Here is a 12,746-nt window from a genome sequence, read left to right as displayed (position 1 = left end):
TGGTGCTGGGAAAACTGGACAGGCACATGTAAAAGAATGAAATTTGAACACTTCCTAACACCATACACAAAAATAAACTCAAAATGAATTAAAGACCTAAATGTAAGACTGTAAAACTCTTAGAGGAAAACATAGGAAGAACACTCCTTGGCATAAATCACAGCAAGATCTTTTTTGACCCACCTGCTAGAGTAATGGAAATAAAAACAAAAATAAACAAATGGGACCTAATGAAACTTAAAAGCTTTTGCACTGCAAAATAAACTATAAACAAGATGAATAGACAACCCTCAGAATGGGAGAAAATATTTGCCAATGAATCAATGGACAAAGGATTAGCCTCCAACATATATAAACAGCTCATGCAGCTCAATATTAAAAAAACAAAAAACCTAATCAAAAAATGTGCAGAAGACCTAGATAGACATTCCTCTAAAGAAGATATACAGATGGCCAAGAGGCACATGAAAAGCTGCTCAACATCACTATTAGAGAAATGCAAATCAAAACTACAATGAGGTATCACCTCACATCAGTTAGAATGGGCATCATCAGAAAATCTACAAACAACAAATTCTGGAGAGGGTGTGGAGAAAAGGGAGCCCTCTTGCACTGTTAATAGGAATGTAAATTGATACAGCCACTATGGAGAACAGTATGGTAGTTCCTTAAAAACTAAAACTAGAATTACCATATGACCCAGCAATCCCACTACTGGGCATATACCCAGAGAAAACCATAATTCAAAAAGACACATGTACCCCAATGTTCACTGCAGCACTATTTACTATAGCTAGGTCATGGAAGCAACCTAAATGCCTGTCAACAGAGGAATGGATAAAGAAGATGTGGTGCATGTATACAGTGGAATATTACTCTGCCATAAAAAGGGATGAAATTGGGTCATTTGCAGAGACTTGGATGAACCTAGAGACTGTCATACAGAGTGAAGTAAGGCAGACAGAGAAAAACAAATATCGTATATTAACACATATATGTGGAATCTAGAAAATTGGTACAGATGAACCAGTTTGCAAGGCAGAAATAGAGACACAGATGTAGAGAACAAACGTATGGACACCAAGGGGGGAAAGTGGGGGTGGTGGTGGGATGAACTGGGAGATTGGGATTGATATATATACACTAATATGTATAAAAATGGATAACTAACAAGAACCCGCTGTATAAAAAAATTAAATTAAATTAAATTTTAAAAAAACCAGTCCAACAAGACTAAATAATCATTAAGCATAGTCAAAGACATTTAGTTCCTCTCCAAGGGATGTAGATAATATTCTGAGCCATATCCTTTGAGCTGTCTTATAGATACTAAAAACCCCACAAGGTGAAAGAAGTTAACTGTATGATGACCAGACTGTAGCCATGACAAAAGCTGCCACAATTCCGAGAACTGGCCTCAAAAAAATGGAAACCGGCCCTGGAACTGAAGATTAACCATACTTAAAACAATCAAGATGATGCTGATCAGATCACCACACGACCAATTTCAAGATGACTGTCAGAGCTGACACTACTGTTTCCACATGTAGCCCCCTCTCTCCTTTCCCTGTAAGAGCTCTTGCCCACTGACTGCTGGCGGCAGTCAGCCTTTGGACAGGTTGCCAGCCTCTGAAATATAAAGCAAACTTTCCTTTCCACCAACCTTGCCTCTTTGTTGGCTTTTGAGCAGTGAGCAGCTGTACCCCACTTTTGGTAACAGTATCTCATTGCGATTTTGAGTTTCTTTTCCCTAATCATTAGTGACGGTGAACATCTTTTCATGTCCCTGTTGGTCATCTGTATATCTTCTTTGGAAGTGCGTTTTCAAGTCTTCTGCCCTTTTTTTTTTTTTTTTTTTGCGGTACCTGGGCCTCTCACTGTTGTGGCCTCTCCCGTTGTGGAGCACAGGCTCCGGACGCGCAGGCTCAGCGGCCATGGCTAACGGGCCCAGCCGCTCGGCGGCATGTGGGATCTTCCCAGACCGGGGCATGAACCCGTGTCCCCTGCATCGGCAGACAGACTCTCAACCACTGCGCCACCAGGGAAGCCCTCATTTTTAAAAAATAGATCTTTATTGGAGTATAATTGCTTCACAATACTGTGTTAGTTTCTGTTGTACACTAAAGTGAATCAGCCATATGCATACATATGTCCCCATAACCCCTACCTCTTGAGCCTCCCTCCCATCCTCCCCATCCCACCCCTCTAGGTCATCACAAAGCACCGAGCTGATCTCCCTGTGCTATGCGACTGCATCCCACTAGCTATCTATTTTACATTTGGGAGTCTATATATGTCCATGCCACTCTCTCACTTTGTCACAGCTTACCCTTCCCCCTCCCCATATCTTCAAGTCCATTCTCTAGTAGGTCTGTGTCTGTATTCCTGTCTTGCCCCTAGGTTCTTCATGACCTTTTTTTTTTTTTTAGATTTCATATATATGTGTTAGCATATGGTATTTGTTTTTCTCTTCTGGCTTACTTCACTCTGTATGGCAGACTCTAGGTCCATCCATCTCATTACCAATAACTCAGTTTCATTTCTTTTATTTGCTTTTTCATTTTAATGATGGTTTCCTTCTCTGTGAAGAAGGTTTTTTGTTTTATTAGTCCCATTTGTTTATTTTTGCTTTTCTTTCCCTTGCTTTTGGAGTCAGAGCCACAGAAACATCACTAAGACTGATTTCATTGAGGTTACTGCCTATGTTTTCTTCTAGAACATTTATGGTTTCAAAACTTACATTCAAGTCTTTAATCCATTTTGAGTAAATTTTTGTGTATGGTGTAATATAGTGGTCTAATTCCATTCTTTTGCACATGGCTGTCCAGTTTTCCCAACACCATTTATTGAAGAGACTATCCTTTTAGGATAATTAACATTATCCTAAAATAGAGATGCCGATAACTTTCATTGGGGGCAGAGAATTTCCAAAATGAAAAAAAAATTCCTTAAATAAGGGATTCTAGAATAATACATACCTGGTATTCTTGATTTTTCTCCCGGTTCTCAATTGCTTGAAATAGCTCTTCACACACATTTGGAATGATACCCTTGTTTGCCCCAAACCCAATCATGGAATAGCTTTTTCCAGAGCCAGTTTGGCCATAAGCCAGGAGAGTAGTATTATAGCCTTGCCAGGCACTGTCCAGAATTCCCCTGCCAAGATCGTGGAAAACATCTCTCTGGAAAGAAGACCACAGGCATCAAGTTCAGCACTGACTTTTCACAGTACTCTTAAAATCTAATATTCTGGTTTTGGTGAGTTCCACCTTAATTAGTATCATATGACTTACTTGAAATATAACTCAGATGCTGTCTTAGAACCAGTGAAATAAAGCTGGCAACCAAAAAGGGATTTGTCAGTTTGGAAAACCCTGATCACCACAAATCACCATGTATCTTCAACTAGCCAGCATTCATCAGTAATGGATTTGAGTATTTTATAGCCTTGACAAAACATGGGCTAGGTCTTTAAAATTCAGCAATTAGACAATAATTTCAAGGGACCAACGGACACAGACCAGTCAAAGTGTTTTCTGATTTCTCTGTATTCTTTAATCCAAACAACGTCGCAAAATTCCTACACTAATTTTAACTCGCTGCTGCTGAACCTTCTTTCTTTTTTTGTTTTTAACAAGACCTAGTGGTTCTGAAGCCAACACACACATATAGATATGCACCCTTTTTTTTTAAGTGGCAGACACAGATGTTTGTGCCCACAATTGCTTGAAATAGAAGATGTGGTCTGGCTTTTATTATCTATCATCTGATTATCTATTATTATCTATTACGTTATCTGTAATATGAGAGAGATTATCTGTTATTGTCATAGCCAGCAATAATTCTCTTATTTGAGGCTGTTTCAAAGTGCATATTCTTTTCTGTTCTCTAATATCAATAAAATAGTAAGTAAGCATTATACACTCCATTTGTTGCAATATATACATTTGTGTAATTTATATAATTTTTATTTCTGGGAAAGATGCACATACTAACGTGGTGTGATTTTTATAAGGACAATAGGCAATAAACAATTTTCTTACACTATTCATTTCTCATGAGAAAGGAATAAAAAGTATTACACTGTAAGTGTTAGGGGAGCTCTAGGCTTAAAATGTGGAATCTGGCCAGTGGTTTTTCAGAACATTGAGACCATACTTTTACCAGAAGAATGTATTTATGTAATAGATATCCACTCTACCTTAGGAGCTATGAGCTGAACCTAAGGAGTGCTCACAAGCTTAGTAAAGTAACTGGTTTTGCTATCTTTTTTCCTCTGTGCTATTTGGAGATTTGGGGGAAATGCTTTTATTGCCAATTTTTATGAACTGAAAACTTCAAACAAACAACATAGAATTTTATTGAATAAACAAAATCTTAGAGAATAGAATCATTCTGTAAATTTTGTTAGCTGTAGAGTTTTCTGTATAGTTTTCCATTGAAATCTCTTTTGGGTGTCAGTGATTTGCATATTAGGTAAGCCAAGAAGTCACAGAGCTACATTTCTAGTTTCTTCCTGTTCTTCATCCTATAATCAACTACATGAAACATTTTCCTACACTACAGTATGTAAAACTATAATTCTGCAGTATCTTAATAGGTGATCAACAAAAGATAGGGAGGATGAGAGGGAAAGCTGTTGACAAAGTTAATCAAGTCTCTTTACAGCACAGTTCTTACAGTCTTTTAAAACTATCTTTTAAAAAACTGAGATAGAATTGACATATAACATTACACTAGTTTCAAATGTATAGCATAATGATTTGATATATGTATATATTGAGAAATGATTACCAGAATAAATTTATTTCACAGTTTTTGTTTGTTTGTTTGTTTGTTTGTTTATTTTTTGGCCATGCGGTGTGGCTTGTGGGATCTTAGTTCCCTGACCAGGGATCGAACCTGGGCCCTCATCAGTGAGAGCACAGAGTCCTAACCACTGGACCGCAGGGGAATTCCCCTAATTTTTTTTCTTGTGATGAGAAATTTTAAGATCTACTCTCTCAGCAACTTTCAAATATACGATACTGTATTGTTAACTACAGGCATACCTCAGAGATACTCTGGGTTCAGTTCCAAACCATCACAATAAAGCAAATAATGCAATAAAGTGAGTCACAAAAAGTTTTTGTTTTTCCCAATGCATATAAAAGTTATGTTTACACTATACTGTAATGTATTAAGTGTGCAATAGCATGATGTCTAAAAAGACAATGTATACATCATACTTTAGAAATATTTTACTGCTCAACAATGCTAACCATCATCTGAGCCTTCATAATCTTTTTGCAATAGTAACATCAAAGATCACTGATCACAGATCACCATGAGAAATAGAAAGATAAATTTGAAATATTGGGAGAGTTACCAAAATGTGACACAGAGACACGGAGTGAGCAACGTTGGAAAAATGGTATCAAAAGCCTTGCTTGATACAGGATTGCCACTAACCTTCAAATTGTTTAAAAAAGAAAGAAAGAAAGAAAGAAAAGAAAAAGAAAAAAAACCACAACAACAACACTGTATCTGCGAAGTGCAATAAAGCAAAGCACAATAAAATGAGGTCTGCCTGTATATCACCATGCTGTACATTACATCCCCAGGACTTATTTCCCTTACTGGAAGTCTGTAGCTTTTGATGACCTTCACCCACTTCACCCGTGTCCCACCCCCACCCCCCTCAAACTCGACACCCAACATTAACCCCTGCCTCTGGCAACAATCAATCTGTTCTCGGTATCTAAAAGTTCATTTTTAAAAAAGATTCCACATGTAAGTGAGATCATATAGTATTTGTCTTTTTCTGTCCAACTTATTTCACTTGGCATAATGCCCCAAGGCCCAGCCATGTGTTGCAAATGGCAGGATTTCCTTCTTTTTATGGCTGAATAATATTCCATTGTGTATTATGTATATATACATTTTCTTTATCCATTCATCTGTCGATGAACACTTAGCTTGTTTCCATGTCTTGACTATTGTAAATAATACTGCAATGAATATGGGGGTGCAGATATCTTACCAAGATAGTGATTTCATTTTCTTTGGATAAACACTCAGAAGTGGGATTGCTGGATCACATGGTAGTTCCATTTTTAATTTTGAAGGGAACCTCCATACTGCCTTTCATAGTGTCTGCACCAATTTACACTCCCACCAACAGTGCACAAGGGTTCCCTTTTCTCCACACCCTCACCAACACTTATCTCTTGTCATTTTCGATGATAGCCATTCTAACAGGTGTGAGGTGATATCATGTTGTGGTGTTTTTAAAATTAATTAATTAATTAATTTATTTATTTTTGGCTGTGTTGGGTCTTTGTTGCTATGAACAGGCTTTCTCTAGTTGGGGCGAACAGGAGCTACTCTTCATTGTGGTGTGCAGGCTTCTCATTGTGGTGGCTTCTCTTGTTGTGGAGCACGGGCTCTAGGCACACAGGCTTCAGTAGTTGTGGCAGATGGGCTCAGTAGTTGTGGCACACGGGCTCAGTAGTTGTGGCTCGCAGGCTCAGTAGTTGTGGTGCACGGCTTAGTTGCTCTGCGGCATGTGGGATCTTCCCCGACTAGGGCTTGAACCCGTGTCCCCTGCATTGGCAGGCAGATTCTTAACCACTGTGCCACCAGGAAGTTCCCACATTGCGGTTTTGATTTGCATTCCCTGATGATTAGTGATGTTGAGCACATTTTCATGTATCTGTTGGCTGTTTGTATACCTTCTTTGAGGAAAATGTCCATTTAATTCCTCTGCCCATTTTAAAATCAGATTTCTTTTTGCTATTGAGTTATATGAATTCTTCATATATTTTAGATATTAACCTTTTATTAATATATGATTTGTAAATATTTTCTCCTATTCTGTAAGTTGCCTGGCTAGGGCCTTCAGTAGATGTTGTATAGAAATGATGAGATTGGACCTCCTTGCCTTGTCCCCATTCTTAGGGGCAACATATTCATTGTTTCACCATCAAATGTTATGTTACCTATGTACTGAAGGAAGTTCTATTTCTAGGAGGCTCCCTCCGATTTTAAGTTTGCTGAGAGTTTTATCATGATTGGGTGTTGAGTTTTGTCAATTGCTTTTTCTGCATCTGATCACATTCCCAGGAAAAGAAGTCCCACTTGACAACGACGTATTTTAAAAAGTATACTGTTGGATTCTATTTGCTAAAGTTTTGTTAACAATGTTTGTGTCTATGTTTATGAAGGGTATTGATCTGTAGTGTTTTTGTAGTATTTGGCAGGTTTTGGTGTAATATTTGCCTCAAAAAATGAATGGTCCTTCTATCATCTACAAGATTTTTTTTTTCATAATTCTCATTATTTCTTCCTTTAGTAGAATTCACAGAAAAGTCATCTGGGCTTAGTTTTTGAGGGGAGAAGTTTAACTATAAATTCAATTTCTTTAATAGATATAGAGCTACCTGAGTTATCTATTTCTGTTTGTGTGAACTTCAGTAGACTGTGTCCATTTCATCTATGTTTTTAAATTTATCAGCATTAAGTTGTTCATAATATTCTCTTATTATTTTTTTAATGTCTGTAAGATTTGCAGTAACATCTCTCTTTCATTTTGGTACTTTGTATCTTTTTTTCCTTGATGATCAATTTGGCTACAGGTTTATCAATTTTATTGTTATTTTCAAAGAACCAGCTTTTAATTGATTATTCTCTATTATTTTACTGTCTTAAGTTAATCGTTCTTATTTCTTCCTCTTTTGCTTTGTCTATACTCTTCTTTTTCTAAATTCTTAGGTGGAAGCCTAGACTGTTAATTTAAGATTGTTCTTCTCTAATATAAACATTTAATGCTATAAAATTTCCTCTAAGCCCTGCTTTAGCTGCATCCCACAAATTTTGATGTTTTGATTTTCATTCAGTTCAAAATATTTACTAATTTCCCTTATGGTTTATTCCCTGACCTATGGATTGTTTAGAAATCTGCTATTTTTTAAATATCTGAGGAGTTTCCTAATACCTTTCTGTCATTTCTTTCTAGTTTAATTTCATTGTGGTCAGAGAATGTAATTTGTATGATTTCAGTTATCTTACATTTATTGAGACTAGTTTAATGATCCAGAATATGATCTATCATAAAGAAAGTTCCATGTTCACTCAAAAAAAGTGTGTAGTGCTGTGGTTGAATGGGGGTAGCAGAATTGTTCTATAATTGTCAATTAGGTTGACGATATTGTTCTGGTCTTCTATAATATTATTGATTTGGGGTTATTTGTTCTGTTACTCAGAGAGGAGTGATGAAGTCACCAATCACAATTGTAGGTTTGTCTATTTCTCCTTCAATTTCTATCAGTTTCTGTTTCATGTACTTTGAAGTTCTGTTATTAGGTACATACCCATTTAGGATAGTATGTCTTCTTAGTGAACTGATTACTTTATCATTATGAAATATTCCTTGTTCTGAAGTCTACTTTGTGTGATGTAAATATAGCCTCTGCAGTTTTCTTTCTGTTAGTGTTTACATGGATATCTATTTATTTATATTTAAATTGGGTTTATGTAAACAGATGTAGTTGGATCCAGCTTTTCCTACCAAATCTGATCATCTGTACCATTTAATTGGTGTGTTTATTTACATTTGATAAAATAATCAATGGTTGGCATTAAATCTACCATCTTGTTATTTGTATTCTATTTGTCTTATCTCCTCTTTGTTTTTTTCTCTCCCTCTTTTCCTGCCACACTTTGAGTTTGTTTCATAATTCCATTTTCCCACACTTGACTCATTAGTTATATTTTTCTTGCTTGATTTTTTATTCATTGCTCTAGGGCAGTGGCTCTCAAAGTGCATTCCCAGGAGATCCTTTAAATCCTTTCAGTGCATTTGTGAAGTTAGAACTACTTGACAGAGAGTATTTTTGGGGGTGGTTTAACAAAGGCTATAATATTTGGGCTGAATTTTTAAAGATGAGTATGCAAACAAGAAGAACAGAGAGAAAAGGCTGGGAGGAAGTGAACAGAACCTCAGTGACCAGAGGGTGTGGAGAAAAAGGAACCCTCTTGCACTGTTGGTGGGAATGTAAATTGATACAGCCACTATGGAGAACAGTACGGAGGTTCCTTAAAAAACTACAAATAGAACTACCGTACGACCCAGCAATCCCACTACTGGGCATATACCCTGAGAAAACCATAATTTAAAAAGAGACATGTGCCAAATGTTCATTGCAGCTCTATTTACAATAGCCAGGACATGGAAGCAACCTAGGTGTCCATCAACAGATGAATGGATAAAGAAGATGTGGCACATATATACAATGGAATATTACTCAGCCATAAAAAGAAATGAAATTGAGTTATTTGTAGTGAGGTGGATGGACCTAAAGTCTGTCATACAGAGTGAAGTAAGTCAGAAAGAGAAAAACAAACACCATATGTTAACACATATATATGAAATCTAAGAAAAAAAAAAAGGTCATGAAGAACCTAGGGGCAAGACGGGAATAAAGACACAGACCTACTAGAGAATGGACTTGAGGATATGGGAGGGAGAGGGGTAAGCTGTGACAAAGGGAGAGAGTGGCATGGACATATATACACTACCAAACGTAAAATAGATAGCTAGTGGGAAGCAGCCACATAGCACAGGGAGATCAGCTCGGCGCTTTGTGACCACCTAGAAGGGGGGGATAGGGAGGGTGGGAGGGAGAGAGATGCAAGAGGGAAGAGCTATGGGAACATACGTATATGTATAACTGATTCACTTTGTTATAAAGCAGAAACTAACACACCATTGTAAAGCAATTATACTCCAATAAATATGTTAAAAAAAAAAAAAGAAAGAAGCCAAAAAAAAGAACCTCAGTGACTTATGGGACAATCTCAAGCATACATGTATGTAACTAGAGTCACAGAAGGAATAGAAGAGACCAAAAATACTTGGAGAAATTTTGTTTGAAATTTTTTCAAAATTTGATGGAAATTACAAACCCACAGATTCAAGAAGCTTAATGAGCTCTGTCCAGATTGAAATGACCATTTTTCCTTTGAACCCCATTGTATCCCATAAATATTTTTTATCACAGAAACTGTAACATGTGAATGCACTTTTTTGCCTGTCTCCCTACAGCAAATTGTGAGCAACTTTAAGGCAGAATAGTACATGGCATATGATAAATACTCAATAAACCAAAGTTCTCAAAATGCTGAGTGCTGTGCAATTTTGCTTATTTTGCTCATCTCAGAGAAGGAAATATAATTGACTTGACATTCCTTTTTCAAAATATGTCAGTACATTGGAAAATAACTGACTTGAGTGTCTAAATATTTAGGCAATAGCTACACTTTTGGACCTCATATTTAACATGAAAAGGAATATATTTAAAACCAAACTCTCATATGGAAGCATATATTGTAGTACGCTTGCATAAAAATAATTGTACCAGTATATTGTCAACACTTTATTAAAAAAAAAAAACTACCATTGAAGTTGTTTTAAAGCAATTTACCTGGCCTGCAAATTTACTGCTAGGATTAGCTGAAATAAACACACCATCCTTATCCTTTTGAAATCCATTGTGAGACCAGTATGCCAGGTCAAAAGTAAATGTCTTCGTATGTTCTGGATTCTTAGGGTCTTGTATAATGGTAGTGGTCCTGGAATGCATGGAAATCACACATTTGCTCCCAGAATTCTTCTCTCTCTGTAGTCAAATTACAAATTCAGAGTCAATCATTAAGTTTTTCTGTCATCTGATTGTTTTGCAGGTCTTTATATCTAGTAAGAAATTAAGCCAATAACTTATCATTTATTCATGTTGTTCTCTAATTATGTTATTCTTAGCAGCTATTATGACAACAGTTGCTCTTATGCTTCCTCAGAAATTTTAAAAGGCTTGTCTCTAGTCATATTAAATTTCTGAGAATAGCATATCTAACACTCAGCTATACTAATAGCATAAACTATAGCATCAGAGATCCATTTCCAACATGACAATGTAAGAAGCTCCACTGTCCCACTCCCCAGCAAAACTGGTGAAAATTATTAACGAAAAAAATGAAAAAATTTAAAGCCTCTGGAAATGGTTCTAAAAGCAAACAGTCAATGAAGAAAGATCTATTCAATAAAATCTATCAAAATTTGGTAAGAATGGAGTTTGTGTTATTTAAGCAAGACTATTCCTTCCCTCTCCATTGCCAGCTCAGCAAAGCAGAGATGACTTCAGATTGCTGGAGCTAAGAAGACAGGGTTCCCTTTCTCCCCAGATCCCAGTAGGAGGGATTTATTCCTAGGAGGAGAATATCAGCATTTCCCACCCTGCCCTTATCTACCTGTGACTGAGGCTAAGTGTAGGAAAGTATAGGTGAGAGATGAGAGTTCCTTCTTCTACCCAATTTCCACTCATGGAACGGAGACTCTACTTTGGTTGCAGCATGCTGAGAATACTGGGGTACTGATAACCCTTACCCTGGTCCCTGAGGTAGTGGTTCTATACCAAAAGAGACAAGCTGTGAGGGTCACAGGCTGCTGTTCCACATTCACCAAGTGCTGGGCTTCTAGAGCTGGGGTGTCATACAGAGTAGCTTGCTGTTGTCCCCACCCACAAATCCACAGTCCTGGTTTAGAGATCTTGCCTGGGCAGATAGCACCTAATCTCTTCCCAAAGAGATTTGCCCCCTTAGAGAAGTTCAACCCTAGGGGCACTCTTAAGAACAGAGGCGGCTGTGATGAAAGGCAATTGGGAGATTCAAGAAACAGGTTAAAGTACAGGCCCTCTAGTTTACAGGGGAGGAACCCACCTGGACACTGAAAAAAATATCAAACACTGATCTCAGAAGTTAAACTTTTCAAAAGAACCAGAATTTGATTGAATTAGTTTGTAGAGCAATTTATGCCCAATGTCATTGTTGAAAACAACACAGCAATCAATCAGCAATCAGTGGAGTTTGCAGCTTGGTGTGGACAAGAGGGAAAGGGAGCCCTACAAAAACTGTTACCACCCCAGGGTAACCAGGGCATACCCAAAGCTGTGTCATCTTGAGGAGCAACAAAAAAAGTAGGGGTTGGGGGGCGTGTTTGGTGTTTTCACCATTAAGCTTCTTTGCCATAAACATATTTGCTGCACACATTTTCACCACAAACATTTTTGGTGCATAATTAACTGGTCATAAAGCAATTCTGCCATGCCAGATAAAATTAACTGGTTAACAGTTTGCTTTCAATTGGTTTAAATGCATTAGCACTTCTTCCTGTTATCCACGTTACTGAAGCCTTTAACTGACAGTGACGATGATTTATTTGCTCCAAGAGTTGTTTTCTTATTTTTTTAATAAGGTATTTAAAAAAATTTTTGTGCTCCCCCCCCTTTTTAGGTTTTGATTTTCTCTTTTTTTAAAAAAAAATTTATTTGGTTGCTCCAGGTCTTAGTTGTGGCAGGTGGGCTCCTTAGTTGTGGCTTGTTGGCTCCTTAGTTGTGGTGGTGGGACCTTAGTTGTGGCATGCGAACTCTTAGTTGTGGCATGCATGTGGGATCTAGTTCCCTGACCAGGGATCAAACCCGGGCCCCCTGAATTGGGAGTGTGTAGTCTTAACCACTGTGCCACCAGGAAAGTCCCTGTTTTCTTATTTTGAAACACACTACGTTAGAGAAGAAAGAAGCTGAGGGCCTCAAAGGCACAGAGTTGCAACATTTCCCAGAGAACTTTGGAACACCCATCAAGGGACATGTGACAATATGCCAAGAACCAACAACAGTGTAGAGGCTTTCACAACACACCAAAGCTCAGTTACA

At 37.4% G+C, this 12,746-nt stretch overlaps 1 protein-coding gene across 1 annotated transcript in view; it reads right to left on the bottom strand.

Moving 5' to 3' along the window:
• Positions 1 to 12,746, bottom strand: part of LOC132515376 (kinesin-like protein KIF28P) — an 82,821-nt gene that overhangs the window by 55,390 nt on the left and 14,685 nt on the right. The window contains exons 2-3 of the mRNA XM_060141822.1: positions 10,464 to 10,658; positions 2,979 to 3,182 (exon numbers count right to left, since the gene is read on the bottom strand). Of these exons, the coding sequence (XP_059997805.1) occupies positions 2,979 to 3,182; positions 10,464 to 10,658 (399 nt within the window). The remainder of the gene's footprint in view (positions 1 to 2,978; positions 3,183 to 10,463; positions 10,659 to 12,746) is intronic.

This window comes from Lagenorhynchus albirostris, chromosome 2 (genome assembly GCF_949774975.1).
Source record: "Lagenorhynchus albirostris chromosome 2, mLagAlb1.1, whole genome shotgun sequence".
Taxonomy (NCBI): Eukaryota; Metazoa; Chordata; class Mammalia; order Artiodactyla; family Delphinidae; genus Lagenorhynchus; species Lagenorhynchus albirostris.
This window is presented reverse-complemented; position numbering and strand designations above follow the sequence as displayed.